The sequence below is a fragment of the Thamnophis elegans genome, chromosome 2 (assembly GCF_009769535.1).
Source record: "Thamnophis elegans isolate rThaEle1 chromosome 2, rThaEle1.pri, whole genome shotgun sequence".
NCBI lineage: Eukaryota > Metazoa > Chordata > Lepidosauria > Squamata > Colubridae > Thamnophis > Thamnophis elegans.
Window position 1 is genome coordinate 53091829 of NC_045542.1, and position 21167 is coordinate 53112995.

The 21167-nt window shown below is 39.8% G+C and overlaps 1 protein-coding gene across 1 annotated transcript; it reads right to left on the reverse strand.

The window, feature by feature from the left end:
* Nucleotides 1–730: 730 nt before the first annotated feature.
* Nucleotides 731–8408, reverse strand: SUMO2 (small ubiquitin like modifier 2). The gene is made up of 4 exons (XM_032210850.1): nucleotides 8142–8408; nucleotides 5854–5985; nucleotides 2273–2344; nucleotides 731–1355 (listed from the first exon to the last, which is right to left on the reverse strand). The coding sequence occupies exons 1-4, from the start codon at nucleotides 8160–8162 to the stop codon at nucleotides 1293–1295; spliced, it is 288 nt and encodes a 95-aa protein (XP_032066741.1). The 5' UTR covers nucleotides 8163–8408; the 3' UTR covers nucleotides 731–1292.
* Between the last annotated feature and the right edge of the window lie 12759 nt (nucleotides 8409–21167).

Consider the following 21167-nt stretch of genomic DNA (forward strand, 5'->3'; position numbering starts at 1 on the left):
GAAAGAGATATTTGATGTGCCAAACTAGGTAATACATATATATATATATATATATATATATATATATATATATATATATATATATATATATATATATATATATATATATAAAATATTACAGTTCTATATTGCCGGTTTGAAAACTGTAGATTTACCTCAAATATTTCTCATACTATTTCCCTTTAGTCCCTTAAGAATATTAGCTCCATCTACAACCTCAGTACCTTATGCCTTTCTCATCCCAATATTAAAACAAGCAGGGATAGGGTTTTCAATTGCACTCCCCTTCTTCGGTCCTGAAAAGTCATATGGATCAGCTTATCACATAACCTATCTATACAAGAGCACAAGAATCTGACTGCAGATCAGCTGCACTGGGCACAGTATCATGTCTTCCCAAATAACTGCCCAAGTTTACATTTAGAAAGGAAGAACATGTTGCTTTCAATCCCAAACATTTCCACTAAAAAAGAAACACAGCATTTTTATCTAGCAATTTACATTAAAACCCACATTTCTTGCCAAGATTTTCACTGCAAGAAGGGATATTTACTGTGCCCTTCACATCCAGTCAGCCTCCCTGTAACTAGTAATTTAAAACTTGTCTGGACTGTCAGCAGAAATATAAAAACTAAAATTAAAATCTGATGAAACAGCAAGAAAATTTCTATCTCTTTTTACCAGGTGATTGGTTCTAGGCTGAGATGATAGCAGCACAAAAGATAAGCTGTTTTATTTTAAACAAGAAGTTTATTTAAACAACAAGACGGAAGGGAAAACTATCCAGGATCAAACTTTTGTTTTAGAGTAATTTACCCCTACTTAAAGACAGATTGCTCTACATGTAACAGCTACGTACAAAAAAGTTATAAAATTGTCCTTGGTTGTACAACGATAAAAGAAAAACAATGAAATTGTCCAATCAAACAAAGTATGTAAGTTTTTTTTTGTTTTTTTCCAACAATGAGAGCAAAAATAACTTACTGGAATATAAAGATAAAAGTTAGAGGAGCATGCCACAAGTGGAGAAATGGGATGTTTTCAAGACCAGATTGTTTTTACCACCCTTTCTCCATATGATGTTGATCAAAACACAATTGGCTATTTAGTTAAAAAAAATATGCATGTCTGTGCACATACACCAGTTACTTTATGTACAATAGAAGGAATAAGAAAAGAAATCAAAGAAGAGAGAAAGCTATACTGCAGTAGTCAAGATGTGGCTGAATCAGGTCTCTTTTTTTCTAACTGTGAATATGTTGCCTGTGGGAAAGGAAGTTTGGTTTTTTCTTTTAGTTCATGCCTCCTGTCTGCTGCTGGAACACATCAATTGTATCTTCATCCTCCATTTCCAACTGTATTGAAAAAATTGTAAGTAAGTTCAAAGTATGATAAGTAATATCATGTTATCACATGACAAGTAAGTGACATAAGTATAACAAGTTTTATTTAGTTTTTCATACACTCCCAAGAGTATAAAAAGACAAAACAAAATGTAACTAGAGATCAGCTTGTAATTGGATTGGTAAGTAATGCAAATCTAATTCTCCATTTTCTTCTGTTCATTAACAACCACCCCCACCACAAAAAAAAAATCAACTTTATTTGTAAAGAGACATTTTATTATGCAATAAGAGTTTGGTCAGCTTGTCTCTTAGTAGGCTGAATTCAAGAATGTGTTAAGTGTTCAGCCAATGGGGTTTTATTGAATCTTACTTTAACTGAAGCCCTTGTAAACCTCCAAAGCTGTTCCTTTCAATTAAAAGTCTCCTTGGAATAGCCAAAAATAATATCTCTACTATAAGCAGGGCAGAGGAACTGACAGAATTAAGAGCAGGCTTCTTTCTTCAAATAAAAGCATTTTTAGATACAAGTCAAGATTTTTATTATATAGAGTTAATTTTAGTATTTCACATGATAGATATTAAAAACATTAATATTACTTTTTAGGTCTAAACTAATTGGGATTTTCAGTTGTTAATAGGAAGAAATAATATCCCATTCCCAACTTGAAAACCATGTCGCAAGAGGAAGCTTGGGTGTTCAAACTGTTTTAAAGACATTGCAATATTGCTGTTTTTTAACTGCTGCATCAAGTCTTCAGTGGTACAAATTTAAGCATACATTTGTACTTCAATTGTCTTTCATACGTAAGCAATGTTAGGTACAAAGAAATATGTAAAGGTTACTTTTAAAACATTTTTTGGGATTTAGACTTCTAACCAAATTCTATTTTTTCACACCAGGAAGTACTTTAATGCCTTTTTTTTACCTGTGCAGGTGTATCTGTTTCATTGATTGGTTGCCCATCAAACCGGAATCTGATTTGCCTCATTGACAAACCCTACATAAATTCAAAAATAAAACATGCAATTGAAATAGCAAACAACCAGAATTCTTCTAAGACTATATACTACTTCCTGTCTAAATTATTAAAAATGGGATTAGATGTTCAGTTTATTTAGCATTAGTGTTCATTAGTGACCTCAGAATCAACTGAGACCCAAGATTAAACTAAGGAAACTGCTGCATAGATAGAGCATTACACTTTAGTAGTACTATATTTGTAAGTTGAAAATGACCTTCCTCTTGAAAAACCAATCATTTTTGTACAATATTCTGTATAATAAGTTCACATTGTTAAAATACAGGTGACATTTTGGTTTTAATTTTATAAATATTAAAGAATGTTTACAGGCATACTTCACATATCATAACAAACTATGTTATGCAAAACCATCTAATGTAACTTAGCTAATAACCCATGAATGAAAGAAACTGAGGCTTAGTGGAATGTATAAAGCCAATTATAGCAAATTCACTAATTTAATGTATGAATGGGAATGAGGGGGAAGACTAATAAAATTGAATGTCCATTGTGGGTTTGCCCTTGCTCTAACTCTAACAGTGAGTAAAGCAAGACCGTTAAGCAAAGCAAGGCTTGTGTGGGCCTATGGCAGCTCCCACAGTAGCATTGCCCCATTTCACATCTTCCTAGCTTTCCCCAGTCCCTACCAAAGTAAATCCCTTTCAGTAGATTGTCCATTAATTATGAAGTCTACTAAACTGATATTCATTAATTAGACTTTTTGCAATATTGTTTAGTATTCCATAATCTCTGGATAATCTGATTTTGAAGGATTTCTGGTAACTGAAAAAAGCAAAGATAAATTTCGTGCAAGCATTACACAGCAGCTCAGTCAAAGCGGACTCATATTCAGTGACTATCTTGTAGGATAGTCAGGTTAATATATAGTGACAAAAACTCTGTGGTAGCTCCTTTTCCAACTAACAAAGGGTATTAAAAGATATAAAAGTTTTCTGAGCTGCAGCTACCGTATTTATCGGCGTATAACACGCACCGGCGTATAACACGCATCCCCCATTTTAACACAAAAATTTGAGTAAAAATTTTTTTCATTAAAAATAAATGACTTGGAAGCTCGGAACTTAATGTTGGATTAAAATTTATAACATTAGAACATGAATTATAACATTAACTCCTCAACATAAAGTGCCTTCCTTCCTTCCCTCCCTCCCATCCCTTTCTTTATGTTTTCTTCATGCTTTCTTTTCTTTTTCCTCTGCTCTTTTTAAATCCCCCCCCCTTCTTCTCCTCCTCTACATTTAGGTTGGATTAGTTTGTACAACGGTCATCAAACTTCTGAAGTAAAAATAAATAAATAAATCATATTTAAGAAGAAGAAGAAAAAGGAAGACGTTTTTAGTTAAGTCAAACGTTTTAATAAAAGTTTCATCTTTTAAGATTTGTCCAACACATCCAATTGTAACCTTAACAGTAAAGAATATCACCCCAGCTGCTAAAGGTTCAACCAGTCTGAGAACCATTGAAAAGACAACAGTGCAAAATCCAAAAGACACAACTTCCTCACCGCCATTGCTTTGGTACCAAATCTTTGAGGAAGGGGCTCCAGAAAGAAGGAGGAGGAGGAGGAGGAGGGGGAGGAGGAGGGAACCAAAGAGAGGCTTTTACCGAGTCTGCGCCCCACAGCCAGGACCGTCCTTGCGCCTCAAGCCGCGTTTCTTCCCCGCAAAGCCCTTCGGGCAACCCGAGAGTTCCTTTTGGCGCCAGAAGGGCTTTGCAGGAAGAAACGCCGCGTTTCTTCCTGCAAAGCCCTTCTGGCGTCAAGCGGAACTCTCGGGTTGCCCGAAGGGCTTTGCAGGAAGAAACGCGGCTGGAGGCGCCAGGACGGTCCTGGCTGTGGGGCGCAGACTCGGTAAAAGCTCTCTTTGGTTCCCTCCTCCTCCCCCTCCTTCCACAGTCTGTGTGACGCTGCCGCCAGGCTGAGAGCTGCCGCTGAAACAAGTTTGGGGAGGTCCTTTGCAGGCAGCCAGTTCTAGCTGCCTGCAAAGGACTTCCCCACGTCTCCTCTGCGCGGGAGTTAGAAACCTCTGCGCGGGGGTTTCTTGCCATGTGCGCAGCCGCGCGGCCGCGCACCTTAGAGGGAACAGTGGACCCGGCGTATAACACGCAGTATCGGCGTATAACACGCAGGCAGGGTTTAAGCTTGCAATTTTAGTTTTAAAACTGCGTGTTATACGCCGATAAATACGGTAATTTCATGTACAGAATGGCTAGTTTCCATCCTGCATCAGTTTAGTCACACTATGCAGTTGATGAAGTGAGCTGCAGCACACATTATGCCTTTTAATAAACTTTTAGTTGAAAAGGTTTTACCAGATGACTAGTTAAATCAACTTGAAATAAATGTAGAGTTTAAAATATCTGCACCAAGACAGTTAAAAATCCTTCCTGGATCCATTGTACTGTGCAGTCAGAATTTGTACAAGGCAGGACCAGACTCAACAAGATACAAATTGGGCATTTTTGCCATCACACCTAATTTTGTTGTACATTATCAGTCAAGAACCATCCTCTTGATAGAAATTTATTCTTACAGAACAAAGCACAGAAAAACACAGATTTGTGTCATCTGTCCTCTCAAACTCAGAAAGGGGGAGAGGGGGGTGGATCTTTTACCAACTTTCATGCTAATAGATAATATGGTTCAGTGGAGACTTTCTTTATACCAAGTGTCTTTATGTGAGTACTTGGTCCCAGTAGACTATATTCCTAATAAATATGTTTTTCTAATACAGAAGTATTAGAGATCTGCTGATTAAATAACAAGCAATGCCATTCATCAAAGTAACTCTGTGGAATTGTAGTTTAGCAACATCAACCCCACTGAATATAATTTTAATGTTTAGGAATGCACAAATACAGGAAGTCTTCAAAACTGTTGTAGTAAATGGTCCCATGTTTCTTGATATCCCATAATTCTATTTCTTTACACTATGATTAAAAAGGTAATGTTTCTCTCAAGTGACACTCAAATCCTGGTAACTCCCAGAAACAACATGGAAGAAGCGCTAGATTTTTCCAGATTATGTTTAAGGTACCAATTGCAATGGATCCATAATCACATTTTCTTTTATACAATAATTATAAAAGAGAATACACACCACTGAGAAAACCTTCATTAAAAAAAGAGATAACTTCTTTTCCACCTTTGGTTAGTTACATACTATTGTACATGGGAAAGCAAAAGACAGAAGACATTCTGTTACTATCAGGTGATCATCTAGATAGTTAACTTTAGTTAATAAAGGTATCTTTATTAAATAATGCCTCTAGATTGAATTCACAGTATACAGTTCACTTAACCAAGATAACAAGATTTTGTTTTGCCATTTTATCTTGAATAGCAAGAACTATAACCAGGATGTGTTTTAATACAATGCTAAACTCTATAGTCATTGTTACAAAGCTTTAATATCCTACAAATCAGTTTAAAAATGTTTCAAAAAATGTTTCATATGGCTTCTCACCTGTCGTTCACAATAAGCTTTCATTAGTTTGCTAAGTGGTGTATGCCTTTTAATCTTAAATTGCACCACAGATCCATCTTGCCCTGCAACCTTCAGATTAATATGATCGTTATTTTCAGTCTTCACTCCTTCCTGTAAAGGGGGGGGGGGAGGAGACAAAATATTAGGAGCAATTTACTTCACCTAGTTAGTACATGTCATCATTCAATATTCATATTACATCTTGTAGTTGTAATATTACTGAAGGACTAACCATTATAATTCTCAAACTCAGAAATAAAATTAGCTAGTTATCAATTTATAAATAAAATTTAGTAAAGTATTACCAGAACAACAAAAGGCCATGTCAGATAATTACAATAAATCCCATGCTTTGTTTTAAACATTATGAGTTAATTTGATTAACATACTACTATGGATATATAGCAGTGCTAAATTAACAAGATTCATTACATCACACACACTTACATGGGAATAAATTCCACTGAACTCATAAAACAAATAATTAATGGTGGACATGCATAGGGCTGTTTGGGAAACCAGAGTGACATTGCTAATGTAGTAAAATGAGTTATTTCTCCTTTTAAGGGGAGCATCTACCGGTATGTAGATTCTCAATCATCCAGGTTATAGTTGTCCCAAAGGTGCTTTTTTCCAAAAGGCATTTGAACTTTCTTGGTTTTTTTCCGAATTAGAACTAAAGAAACCTCTTGGATGAGAAGTGACATGTTTTCAAAGAAAAAACCAAGAAAATCCAACTGCCTATTGGAAAAAGCATCTTTTGGGACATTTTGAAAGGGAATTTTTAAAGATAGCATCATTTAATTTTAAAGAATTAAATGATCAATCTAGTATTTCTTGGAAAGCTGTAACTATTCATTGGATTTTAAGTTTAGTGCACTTGTTTGCCAATACCATTTTTAAGTAAAACTAAGCATTATTATGCTAATATATTTAATGTACACCATTCTCAAATACAATCCCAAAATTTTATGCTCTTTAACAAGGTGTTGTTTTTAACCAAATGCTTTATACTACAACCTCTTAAAATAAGCCTAATTTATTGATTCTGGTGAGATTTAAGATTGAGAATTCTAATAAGATTCAAATAAGGCACAAAAACCTTCTACGTGGTCCTTAAACTCTGAAGCTTCCATTAAACAACACACCATGCAAAATAAGGGAGACAATTCCAAATAATTGGGAGTAGCATAAAGAAATTTGCAAAGAGTTTTTATGCAAAAATGTTTTACACTCCTTTCTAAAAAAAAAACCAAAAAACTAGCAAACTTCAATGCTACCCCATAGGAAAGATACACTGTCATTTCAGTTTAAAACGTACCGTTTAACACAAGTACTTTAAGGCAAGACCGTGCAGAGAACTTCCAAGAACCATCCCCTGCCTCTGTAGATCCTACTTTGTGTCTCTCTACATGAAGAAATCTGGTGGCTTCCCCCCAATGGACCTAAAACATCCCCCCTCCCTCCCCCCGGGAGACACGCATGCCACCACTTCTGTTCAAAAAGACCACTGGATCCCACGGCGGAGCACTTCTCCCATAAAACACGCACCGCCCCGATCTCTCCTCCCTACGCACCGCACACAGAGATGCACAAAGCAAAAGCCTCCTTTCTTCAGCCACAAAGCCTTTTTTTCTCCCAGACCTTCCGCGAATCCCGGGAAGAGCGCTCTCCGAAACCCATCAACAATTTTGGCGCCTCCAGTCTCGTATTTAAAACGAGGAGAAGCCGATCATCGGTTATCGCTGGCATAAAAGGAGGAGGGGGGTTGGGGAGGGGGAGGGATTATCTGCTGCTGGACGGCTCACGAAAGCGCGTAGAGCGACTGCGAAAGAAGCGAAACACAAAGAGGCCTACCCGTTCCCAGTCCATAAGCTGCTGGACGGCGCCCGGCACAAGAGGGACTAGTGCCTTTTTTTTTTAAGCAAGGAGTGGGAAGGGAGAGCCCGTATCCCACGGAAGGCGAAGGCAGCCTCATTGCCTCGCAAAGTCAAGAGCGCTCCCGATTCCCACAAGAAGGAGAAAATGAGGAAGCCTTATTTTCTCGAAAGAGCGCCCTTATTCCTCCCCCGCCCTCCGGAAAGAGCCCAGACCGAGACGAGGAGGAGGGGGGGGGGGGATGAAAATGGCGCGCAAGACCCGGTACGGCACAGCCTGCGCTGCGCTCTCCCCCTTCTTCTCCTCCTCCTCCTCTTCCCTCCCTCTTCCTCTGTACCGGCCCGCAGCACTTCTCTCTCTCTCTTTCTCTCTCTCTCCCTCTCGCTCACCTTGGGCTTCTCGTCAGCCATAGCGACTCGACGGGGTCCGCTCCGCTCCAAGCACCTCAGAGCAAGTGGGGAGACGGAAAGATGAAAAAGCGACCGCAACGGCCGAGACAGAAAGACTGGGGGAGGGGGCGAATGAACGCGCACGCAATGCCGCGGGGCCGCGCCTTGGCTTGCGAGAGCGCGCACGCTCTGCTTTCCCCTCCCCCTTAAGCCGCTTCCCCATTGGGCTTCGGCTTACGAGAGCGCGCAGCTCCGTTACATAACTCAGAAGAGAATGGCGGCGCGAGGATAAAGCCAGAGTGCGTGCGCGCACCCAGGTGCATCGTCCGCGCCCCTGTTTAACGTGCGCGCGCCCTGCTGGGCGCAGGGAGCTCTACTCTCGCTCGCGACGAGGGCATTGTCTTTTCAAAATGGCCGCCGGGCCTGTGAGGTTGGAGAAGTCACCCTTTATGGTCTTCTATATAACTCTGCGTTTTTTGTAAATTACAAATTGCAGATAATGTGTGTTGCCTTGTAATTGGCTTTAATTGGTTAATGGACTAAGTTTATTTATTCTCACTGTCTCCAGTATGGTTACCACCCACAAAGCCAAGATTTTGTTGCTCCGGCTTATGTCCCATTATAACGCACTATGGGAATAGTAAACTTGTCAGATTATACTGTTTAACCTGCAATGCTACATCATGTTATTTAGAATATGGCATATCACATACATGGACTAGCAATATATATAAATATTTCACCTAGATTGATAAAACATAAAATATAAATGTTAAAAAGATCTATGTTCAAATACCAATATCTAACCCTTGAAGCGCAACATCATTTGTATGAAAAAAAAATCAGATGCTGGACCGATATACGCCCTCAGCTTACATCCAGTCACAATCTGATCTACAGTTTGATTTGGGTCACACTGAAGGGAGGATACTAAGCCCCATTTATTCAATGAGTCTCGGCAGACATGTGAGGAGCAAATCCTTTTCAGGATCGTCGTAGTTCAAATGTCGTAGTTCAAAGCATTTTTGTGGGGTCATATGTCTTCCTATGTCTGGACGTTGAGCGATCCATTGGCTTTCCATTGGAAATTTATGTTAAAGTTAGTGGGCAAGTTCCTGGATTTGTGCAAGTTCCTGGATTTGAATCCAGCTGATAATTGAGGAAGGTTGGCGTTCATCTGTAAGAGTGAGTTGTTCATAACTTTTCTCTATTCTCTCACTAATGCATCTTGCCTTCGTAAAGCTAGTGGTGCTATATAGTTCAGAACAGGGAGCCAGCCAGCCAGAGTAGTTTTAATACATCCACTTGTAATCTTCATGATATTGTTGAGTCTGACTTCTAACTTAACTAGTATGGCAGTTGTTAAGCATTCTGCTGCAGAATAGACCAACCCCATAATTTCTGGAGTATGTTGTTCCTAGTATTGATTTTTGCCACTGTATTCTCTAGATGTATCTTATAAGAGAGAGTCCAGTCCAATGTTACCCCAAGGTACTTTGGATGAGGATTATAGAGGAGTAAATTTTTGTTTAAATAGACCTTCGAGGCTTCATATGCTAGTTTGTTGTTAAGTGGCAGCACATAGGTACCGTTTTGCTGGTGCTAGGAGTAAGCCACCAGCCAATGAAGATTCTCCCCATATTTTAAGATCTTTGGACAGGAGGCTGTCCAAACACAACTCCATGTGTTTTTCTTGTACTCCTATGGCCAAAACTTCAGCAAATCCAAATTTGCATCCCCTTGACACCGGCATATCTGATACGTATAAGTTGAATAGTTTAGGTGCCATAATAAAACCTTGTGGGAGGCTGTTGTTTAATCTTCTTACCTTACGTTGTGGTTATATTCCCCCAACATGTTAAACTTCAAATTAACCATCTGTGTTTAATCTTGGATTGCTGTGTAAACTCAGCATATATGAAAAAATTGCAGGATGTCATGCAAATTCAGGAAATTAAATTGTATAAACAACAAGCTTATTAAGGTGGATCTTGATTTAGAACCATAAGTAAGACCAGAATTTCTCTTGTTAAGCACTGTGTTTGTTAAGTGAGTCATTTCCAATTTTACGTTTTTTATGGTTGTTAAGCAGTTGTTAAGTGAATCATGTGGTCGTTAAGTAAACTTGGGTTCCCCATTGACTGCTTGTCAAAAGCCATCTGGAAAGGTTGCAAATGGCAATTACATAATTCCAGGATGCTGCAACCATTGTAAATACATGCCGGCTGCCGAGCACCCAAATTTTGATCACATGACTATGCAGATACTGCATCAGTTGTGCGAGGACCAGTTTTAAGTCAGGTTTTTTTAGTGATGTTGTAACTTTGAAAGTCAATAACTAAATGATTGTAGGGTAGTCAAGGCGACCTGCATACATATGTTGAGCAAACAAGGAGGATCTCATTACTTCTTAATCACATGTAAAAATTGAACAATTAAATTTTGATAGCATTTGTTAAAAGGAGTTTCAAAAACATAATACCCTGTAAATAAAACAATCTTGAAAACAATCAAAACAATAAAACAAAAATGCTGCATTGTAATCATGCCCTCTGGCATGCCCCACAGCAGGCATAGCCAACCTCCCTCCATATTTTCTACCCATACACTTTCATAGCCTCAGGAAAAAGTCTTCAGAGACTTTCAAAAAGTTAAAGGATAGAAGCTTGTCAAATCTTGGACAGGCCTTCACCCTTCCATAAGATAGAAGTCAAGGACAGCCATGGCAAAGAGACATTTCCAAGTACCATTAGATGGCAAAATCTCAGAGAGAGGACTAGGAACATGCCCACCTTGTCTGATCTAGTGGGACAGGTGGGTATTCTAGGGAAATATAGTCCCACAAATCATCAGGTTCCATGCTAAGTAGGCTTTAAAGATAATAACCAGCAACTTGAACTGTACCCAGAAAAAAAAAACAGGAGCCAGTGCAGCTAAATAAAGGTGTAACATGGGCACCCAATACTGTGTCCGTTATTGCTTTCTGGAACAGTTATTCACAGTGGTCTTCAAGGGGAGCCTCATATAAAATGTATTGCTGCAATCTAGCCAGCAGGGTGTCTAAAGTCTGAATGACTGAGAGGAAGGCCTCCCAAGCAAGGGCACAATTGACACACAAGATGAATTTGGTCAAAGGATCCCTAGCCATGGCTGCCACTTCTCATCAAGCAGAGATGCAAATTGCATACCAGCTTGGCCAAGGGAAATGCAACTCTCCTCAAAGTCAGAGTTGAGAAGTCGCCAGACCCAGGAGGGTTCCAAAACCCAAACCTACTCCATCTTGCTAGGGTTAAGCTGGTTAGTTCATCCCCCATCCACACCCTGATAGCTTCCAGGCACTTGGTCAGCCCTGCAACAATATCATTGGCCTGGGCCAGGCTGTATAGTTGAATATCACCAGCATATGGATGTTTCTGTACCCAGTGCCATCAGGTGACACACCCATTGCTTTCATGTGGACCTTAAAGTGGAGAGGGGAGAGACCTAATCCCTGAGGCATCCCAAGCTGTGGAGACTTAGGGTGCGGCCATCCACCAATACCAGCTGGAATTAGCCACAGAGAAAGGAGAACCACCAGAACCCATCATGCTTTGCAGAAGCATGTCCAGAATGATATCATGATTGATGGTATCAAAAGCTGCTGAGAAATTCAGAACAGTTGTACCATGCACACCCCAGACTCTCCAGAGGTCATCAGCAAGTATGAGCAATACCATCTTGGTGCTATAACCCAGCCTGAACCCCAACCAAGAAAGGTCCAGACAATCTATCCAGGGCCCTCTGAAGCTGCATACCAACTACCCTCTCAACAACCTTTCTCCGGAAGGGAAGATGGGAGACTGGATGAGTTATCTACAATGGTTGGGTCCAAAGATGACATCTTGACAGGGTGTGTGTGTGTACCATTGTCTCCTTCAAAGCAGAAGGGCAGCACATCAATCAGTCAACCAAAGCAGGTGGTATTACCCCTATCCTCAAAGAGGCATTAACTACCACTTGGACTCAGCCACATGCCATCTCTCAGGAGACTTTAACCAACTTGTACCAGAGGTAAGTTGCTGCTGGTTCAGCCCGGATTGGTCAAACTGGTGGTAGCAGCAGCGGGAGGCTCTGCCCACCCACCTGAACACTTCTGCGCTTGCATAGAAACAGCATGAGCGCATGCGAGAGCACACCCAAACAGGTAGTAAAAAAATTGGCAACTCACTTCTGACTTGTACCTGAGCAGTGTTTAATTATAGTTAATTTCACTATCTTAGCCCAATTTTCTAAAATCAAATACTCTAAACTTGAACTCATTGTCTGATTTACAAACTTTAGATTTGCTACTGTAGTGTGTGGTTTAGCAAGGATGTTTTAGATGGTAACAATTGTACTTGCTAAAAAATTAACCAAGCAAATGAAAATAAGGGCAAATAAAGATAAAAATGCGGTTCCACCACAAAACCGCGATGCCCTTATCCGCGCCGACATAAGTGCGGAGGCAAATCTGCGGCGTCCGAAGGGCTAAGAAAAAAACGACCCTACCGCCGCGACAACAGCGCGGTGACAGAAGGGCGTTCTACATGCTTCGTTCTTTGCCTCCAAAGGTAGCCCTCCTCCTCCAGCTGACAGCGGCAGCGGGCACGGGGCAAAGCGGGCTGCCCAGCAGTAGCAGCCCGTGGGAAGGGTCCAGCTCAGCCATGGGGGGCAGCAGGAAGTGGAGGAGGACGCGGCAGCGGCGGTGGCTGAGGCTCTCCCGGGCCGGCGAAGCAGGCTTGCCCGGCGGAGGCAGGCTGCCCTCTTCTTCCTCAACAACATCTCCTTGGACGGGCAGCCTCCGCCGCCGGCGCCTCTCCCAGAGGAAGAGGCAGGGCGGGCGGCGGCTGAGGCTCTCCCGGGGCCGGCGAAGCGGGCTTGCCCGGTGGCGGCAGCTGCCCATCCAAGGAGATGTTGTTGAGGAAGAAGAGGGCGGCCTGCCTCCGCCGGGCAAGCCCGCTTCGCCGGCCCAGGAGAGCCTCAGCCGCCGCCGCTGCTGCGTCCTCCTCCGCCGCCAGCGTCGGCGGCCCTGCTCGGACCCTTCCCGCAGGCTGCTACTGCTGGGCAGCCCGCTTTGCCCCGTGCCCGCTGCCACTGTCAGCTGGAGGAGGAGGGCTACCTTTGGAGGCAAAGAACGAAGTATGTAGAACGCCCTTCTGTCGCCGCGCTGTTGTCCCCGCGGTGATGACACGCGGTGATGACGTCGCGACTTTAGTGACGCGATTTAATCTCCGCTATTTTGCGTAGCGCGGTTTTGTCGTGCCACGAAAAATGCAGGTATTCATTTTAGTTTTCAGTTAATAGAACTCTACAAACTCTTGTAATCATGAAGAAGGGACATTGTAATCTCATTATCAGACATTTAATTATTAAATTTTGTAAGTACAGTTTCATGTTAAGGACTAAGCTATACATTATTTATATCAGCAGCAGCCCAAATCAATCAAGTACAGGACAAAGTTGTCTTCAGTTGCTTTGCAACTCCTTAAATATGCCACAAGTCATTTCCAAATAATATTTACAATGTATATACGACTTATAACTATGCCCAATATGTCAACTAGAAGGCTATATAGGCTTTATGTGATGTGAAGGGTTGCTTTCTGCAAGTGAGTAGGGAAGAACCCATTTCATATATTGCTTTCAATTTTAAAAGGCATATTAGGTTTCTTAAGAATGTGCAAAATATACTCTTTTGATCCCTTAAAAGTAGCACATCAAATCCCAACAAGCAAAATAAAAAAAGTTAGATTTTTGACCTTATCTTTGTGATGAATGAAAGATGCTGGTAATTCAATTTTTACAAGTCTCAGCATAATATTATAGAGAAATCCAGGGTTGGCTTTAAAAAGTTTTTCCTTATAATTATTGATTTTGTTTGCACACTTATCTATGATTAACTTAACCATGATTTACTTCATTTCCTTGATTTGCTAAACTAATCAAACCACTATGTGAATCCTACATAATTGAGCTAAACTGGAAGCTAAAAAACATGAGTTACATATCACCTCCCAGTTGAGCAGTGTGCATTGATATCAATAATTCTTAATAATCTTAATTGCGAATTAGTGATCTCAATAATGATCTGTTTAGCTATTGTTTTGTAAGGATGTTTATTGGAACTTCGTTAATAAAAATTATGAGAAGAATGCCATGTGTTACTGGGAAGATTGTGAAGGTACTAATATATGAATATTTGATATACATCCATATATTTCAGTGCAAAAAACACAAAATATAAAAAAGACATACAGAAAGGAAAACTGGTAATTTAAGTTTTTATACTTGAACATTTTTGAACATCCTGGATGGTATAGTACTGAATGTACAACTGTGTCCAGAAATATGTTGCTTTTTGACTCATTGCGCTTTAATGTCACCAATTTTAACAATGCAGACTGTGCTGTTATCCAAACAGCTTCTGTTTTATTCTTCCATGCCCATTTTCACTGCACTTCGAGGATCAAAGGAACATGTTAACCAAAAAAAAAAAAAAATGGCAAAAAGGCAAGAACAAAAGCACACAAGCCATTGAGTATCTTTTGTATTGTGGAGATTGAATCTGTTTAACAAGAAGCCAGTCCAGCTGCTACATTGTTGAAGTAACTTATTAGTTTCATTTCCACTTAACATGCAGTATTATAGGAAACTAGCCATTATATTTTGTATTTGTAAAACATGCTTTATGTTCTGTATACCATCGCATGAATCCAGCCAATAAAGCTTACTTACATTGGAGAAGCAAGCTATGAATTATACGATACATGAACTAACTTTGTGGTATACAGGTAGTCCTAGACTTACAACAGTTTGTTTAGTGACAATTCAAAACTACAACACACTGAAAAAAGTGACTTATGACCATTTTTCATACTTATGATACTTGCAGCATCCCAGTGGTCACATGATCAAAATTTATGTCAGGATTCCAAATAGCATCCAAAAGTAAATCAGAGTCCAAGGCAAAGGATCCCTCAAATTTCCAATTAAGAGAGCCATGTTGGCACATCTAGGAAAACCTGAATCTGAAAGCTTCCTGGTTTTTGTTTTCCCACCCAGTTGAAAGTTCAAGATCTTGCCCTCACACCCACAAGTCCATCACATGGTCCAATCCACCCATCCAGTTCTGGCCTGGTGCAGAGACAAAGGATGATCTTGGCTTTCTAGAAAGAATTTTGTTATGGCTACATATTATCCAACTCTGTATAATTCCCCCCTCCCATTTTCCCACAATAGAAAATGCATAGTAGAATAATAGAAAGTGTGGCAGGACTGAGATCCAAAACGAAATATGACTGCAGGCCTGACAATTTGAACACTTGGCAATTGGGTCATATTTGTGATAGTTGCAGTGGCTCAAAGTCATGTGATCACTTTTTGCAGCTTTCTGACAGTCAGTAGGGAAGCCACATTCACTTAACAATCATGTTACTATCTTAACTGCAGTAATTAACTTAACAACTCTGGCAAGAAAGGTTGTAAAATGCAGTAATTTGCTTAACAAATGTCTGGGCAACATAATTGTGATAGTAAGTTGAGGATTACCTGTGCAGATATTTTATTTGTGATATACAGGTATTTTATGTGTAGATTCCATTTTTATCACGTGGATGTAATCAACCATTTTTGAAAGGCCTTAGAAGTTATCATAAATTTTATAATACTTAGTTAATATACAGACATATAGGCTATGTATAAATAAATGCACAACTTAAACATTCCAGGATAAATTCAAGTATCTCTCTTTTTTAAACTGAGCCCAATTCATTGTGACTATATGGATGCTTATATGCAGGGGTTTTTTTTGCCAAAACAAATGTGGTCTTCTCTTATTTTGTTTTTTAAAAAAACAACCTTTGCAATGTAATCTACTTTCTGGGAAGTTAGTGGTTTCCCTTACAAGTGCTAAGAAGGCCACCCCTGCTGATGAGCATAAAGGAGCTCTTTCTCTAGTGTGTAAGTCTAATTTGTACTTCAAGCAGTATCATGTGGTTTGCTGGCTTTGAGTTAACAGACTGTATGAACCCAGCCAATCAAATTCAGCAAACCATGTCATAGCATGATTAGAAATGATCCCACATTCCAAATGTATTTTTTTTCCAAAGGCCAATAGCTTAATTGCATTATTCCCAGCTGGGAAATAAGGGAAACACCTCCCCTTTCAGATATTTGGGACTCATTGGGAAGTCAATTGAAGTCAATCAGCAAAATTAGTTTCCATAGCAACTTCTAACCATTAATTTGCTTAACAAATAAATGTAGAGGATAGAGCTGCCCAACTGGTTTGACCATTTGACAGACCCTTTTCTTGGGGGAGACCTTAGAGCTTAACTAGCCAAAGTCCCTATTTGTAATAAGCATTCCTTTTTAGGAAATGGGTTAAAATCTAAGCTAATATCTTACCATCATAGAATATGGGGCTAATAACAAAAAGTAGGGCAATGGAAAACATGTTATATTAAATGAATAATACCGCAAATACATATTGTAGAAAGTTACTCCCCACCCCTCTCCTAGAAGAATGAAATATTCTAGGAAATATTTAAAAGGCAGAATATTATATTTCCCTGGGTGAGAAATGGAGAAAAATGTTTTTTGAGGCAGAAAGCATATAGCCCCACAATAGCCCCCACCCACCTTAATAGCCCACAGGAGATGTCAGCACTTGAGAGATAAAGAGATCGCTAGGTCTATTCATAAGCAAATAGCCTCACTCAAGATCCAACCAAGGTAGGATTAGCCCTTAGCCACAGAAGGAATTGCCCAAAGCCCCTTTATTAGATCACCCAGCAAGATTCAACCAAGCCTGGGACACAGCGTACAAAGTTAACTAAGACTCCCGGTTCCCTGGGAATCTGACAGCCAATAGGATACTTGCCCTTGCTACAGGAACAGGAAGCTCAAGTTCAAAGCCCAAGAGAGGGTATAAATAACACTCACTTTCCACTCCATGTGTTCAGCTACCCAGGACCTAAAACCCATGTGGTCCTGTTCAAACCATCCTTCCAAGCAGCTTCCATGTTTCCAGTGTCTTTCTCCCCACTTGGAACTGAACCCACATGGACATTTCTCCCAACAACATGATGTTTTCAAATAGACATTCTTATGCAATAGGATTTGTTATTTTTCTTTGCCCTTCCAGTGTACATCCACAATCCTTCACAAAACAAGTTATATACAGTAGTTAATTCTGAATACTCAGTTTAGATTGGAATACTGATAGTCTGCTACAGCAAGAACACAATTTTGAAGATGAACATATAAACAAAAATATTTTATGGATTATGGCTGATTTGATCAGATGCATAATGCATTGCCCTGAAAGATTATTTCATACATCTATGAATTAGAGACTGAGAACAATAATAAATAATCAGAGGCAAATGTAGCATAGAAAACAAAAATAGCAGTGGCAATAGCAGTAGACTTATATACCGCTTCATAGGGCTTTCAGCCCTCTCTAAGCGGTTTACAGAGAGTCAGCATATTGCCCCCAACAATCCGGGTCCTCATTTTACCCACCTCGGAAGGATGGAAGGCTGAGTCAACCCTGAGCCGGTGAGATTTGAACCGCTGAACTGCTGATCTAGCAGTAGCCTGCAGTGCTGCATTTAACCACTGCGCCAAAAATCCTATCAAATATCTCTAATGTCCTAATATCTCTAATATCCTAATTCTCTAATATCCTAATGACCATCTTCTATAAACTAAGCAACCCTCAAGCGTATACCCACATATTGTATTTTTCTGAATGAGGAGATTTTGAGTCAATGTTGATTTTTGCCAATTTCTTGGACAAGTCCCTGCAATTTTCTTAGTAAAGTTTTTCAGAAGTGGTTTGCCATTGCCTCCTTTCTAGGGCTGAGAGAGAAAGACTGGCGCAAGGTCACCCAGCTGGTTTTGTTTTAAAGTGGGACTAAAACTCACGGTCTCCCAGTTTGTAGCCTGATGCCTTAGCCACTAGTAAACCAAGCTAGTTCTTATTTTCTCATACTAGTATTTGAAACTTCTAAATCTGCATAAACTCTGGAGCCACAGACAAGATTCTAGGATATTTCCAATAGCAAACTGGAGACATCTTCAAAGCACTCTGATCCTTTCCTTTCATAAACCTAGTCATGTCTTTAAAGACATTTAAAAAAAACCTTTTGAAGAATTAGCTGGATAAATCTGCTCAGAAGAGTTACAAGGACTCTTGCCATTTTTTCTCTGGCTTCTATAAAATAAAGATTCAAACTAGAACACTTCTAAATTTATTTAAATCATAATACAGACTTATAGTTTATCCCGTGTCTGGCATAACTATTGTGTGCTGACCCATCCACTGGAAATGTGTACCCCTCCCTACAATATGTTTTGTGATCACATAACCTCTTTTCAGAAGAAATAAGACATGCTAAGCCTCATCTGCAGGGTTATTATAGAGCCACTAAAATGTCTTCACAGCCCCTAATTCCTCCTCAAAGGAAATGGCAACCTATTCATTTGGTTGATATCATTATATCATTATTTCATGTTTTCTCCAAAAAGTTATCTGGACTTCCTAAATACTTGAACACCATTGTCTTCATGAAGCAGTGATGTTGAAGGAAGGATTAGCCTCCCAATTTTCACATGCTGACTTCTGGTATGTGGTACATAACTACTGCTTTTCACCCTTAAATGCATATAAGGTAAAGACATGTATCATAATTTATCAGACATGTATTTTGATTAAATGTCACTATTTGAAAAATATTGTGTCTAGAATATGAAATTCGTAACTGCTGCAAGTTAAAGTTACAGCAAACTAAAGTTAACTGCTAAACAGCTCAACTTCTATTACTGTATACTGGAGTTTCACTGCATTCAACAGAGCTAACTTTTAGACATGCATTATTGCATGTGTAGTAACATTTCTCTCTGAAATAAAATGATCCACCTGACAAAATAAGCAAAATGCTGCCTATCCAAAATGAACCTCTGCATGTTTAGTCAGAGATGTTAGATAATATAATGAAGTTTGCTCCTGATTACATCTGTAGTAAACTATATCTTTAATTTTTGAAGAAAATGAGATTTAAGTACAATTTCAGGTTTGCTCAGAAATGAATATTACAGTATTATGAATCAAGTTGCTCATAATGAATCAGGGTATGCAGTGAAATCTGTAACAAAAAAAAATCATAACCATTCATATTTCTGATGTGTTTATTTCAATTTGCCTGAGCTCTCCCAATCACGTACTTTTCAAAGAGAATCACTATATGAACCAAAGCTGAAGTGATTAAAATACATGCGCTCCAACAATAATCCAGATTCTGGGGCAGCGGGATACTTACAGGTCTATCATAGACGCTATTAACATTTCGTAATTTGATATGAATTTAACATCTTCCTTCCTGAGCAGCTGAGATTGTTCCTTACTCTTCAAACACCAGAAGGAAACAATTCAAAGATATTCTCCAGGGAACCTTGCCAGTTTTTATCATACAATATATCATTAAAAAGCACGATAGTATGACGGAACCAGCACAACGTAAAAACTCTTTGCATGCAATTAAAATTCAGAATACAGAAGAATGTCAAGAATAAAACGTCACAATTAATTCCTTATAAGCTTTACAGGCTGTCTATCAGGAAGGTAGCAGGTTTGCGGACAGGAATTCTTTCAATTTGATTCTTCCCCCCCCCCCCCCGCCCCCTCACTGGAGAGGCTTCTTGCTATAGGAAAACTATAAGCCTTCGTGATGGAAAAGGTATCTTTTTTTTCAATTCATCGGCAAGTATTTGAGAAAACCCACTCGTAGGGTGCAGCATCAACTCCCCAGTTTGCCACTCAGTCAATTTAGCTTTGGGATAAAAGACTTTGCCCTCGATGTGCAATGGAGCGCCAGTCTCCATGCGCACTTCCGCGGCTCGATTCAAATCCGAATCCTATCAAGCACAAACTTTTTACGAAAGAGGCACCGAGGATCACCGCACAAGAACTTGACATTGACCTTTGTACCGGTAACTTCATAACCCGCCAGGCACTCTGATAGAGAGCCACAAAGGCGGGGAAAGAAACATGAATGCTGGAATCACGTGTACATAATAATGCGTTTCATTGAAGCTCGAGTCCTCTTTTGGGCGCAGGTGGAAGTGTCAGTCGTACACAAAATAATCCCAGGATTCCGGCATTGCTGGGATGGGACAGAGTGGCTCAACTAATTAACTTGAAAGCGAAGAAACTTCTCCAGTAAACTTTTCCATCGTATGAAAAAATGTGTGTGTGAGAGAGAGAGCACTCAAATGTCTTCTTGCATGCAAGTGTTAGCTTTGGGTTGTGGGAAGACAATTTGGATGAAGTATTTATTCGCTGAAAGTTGAGGTTTATTTAAAGGGGATGGAAGGGAAAACGAATCCTCTGCGTTAGAAATGTAATCTGTGTCAACAGCGTCCTTTGACACTCTCAGTTCCAATTTTCACAAGCATAACAGAACATGGGTCTGAGTGAGAAATATAGGAGAAGCTATCGTTTCTGTGTCTTCCTGCTTTTTTTCTTTTTTGACTCAACACAATCGTACTATACCAATCTCGCTTCGTTGTTTTGCAAAATATGTTCGATTTGTCTTGAGCACAGAGAAAGAGGTTCAAAAGACTTATGGATTTTGAGGTTCATATCATTTATTTATTTCCTGATTTTGCAAGTTCCATCGGAGCCATGAACATTTTGAAAAAGGATCTCCATTAAAATTAAAGACAAGAAGGCCTCTTTTGAAGAGCTCATTCAGTTGCTTCCATACTAAAACCATGAATTAGGGTGGTTCCGCCCCCCCCCCCCAATTCTTCAGCTTGATTTTCTTATTGGGGCTGCTCTGTAAAGGAATTGGGCAGCAAGAAATCTTGGCCCATCTCTTAGCAATTCTTGAGAGATGCACCCAGCTCAACCACTTGCCCACAATCGGTACATGGGAAAATACGAGCAATCGGCTCTGGAGTTTAAAAAACACAGGCGGGGCGGACACTTCTAATTTTCCTATC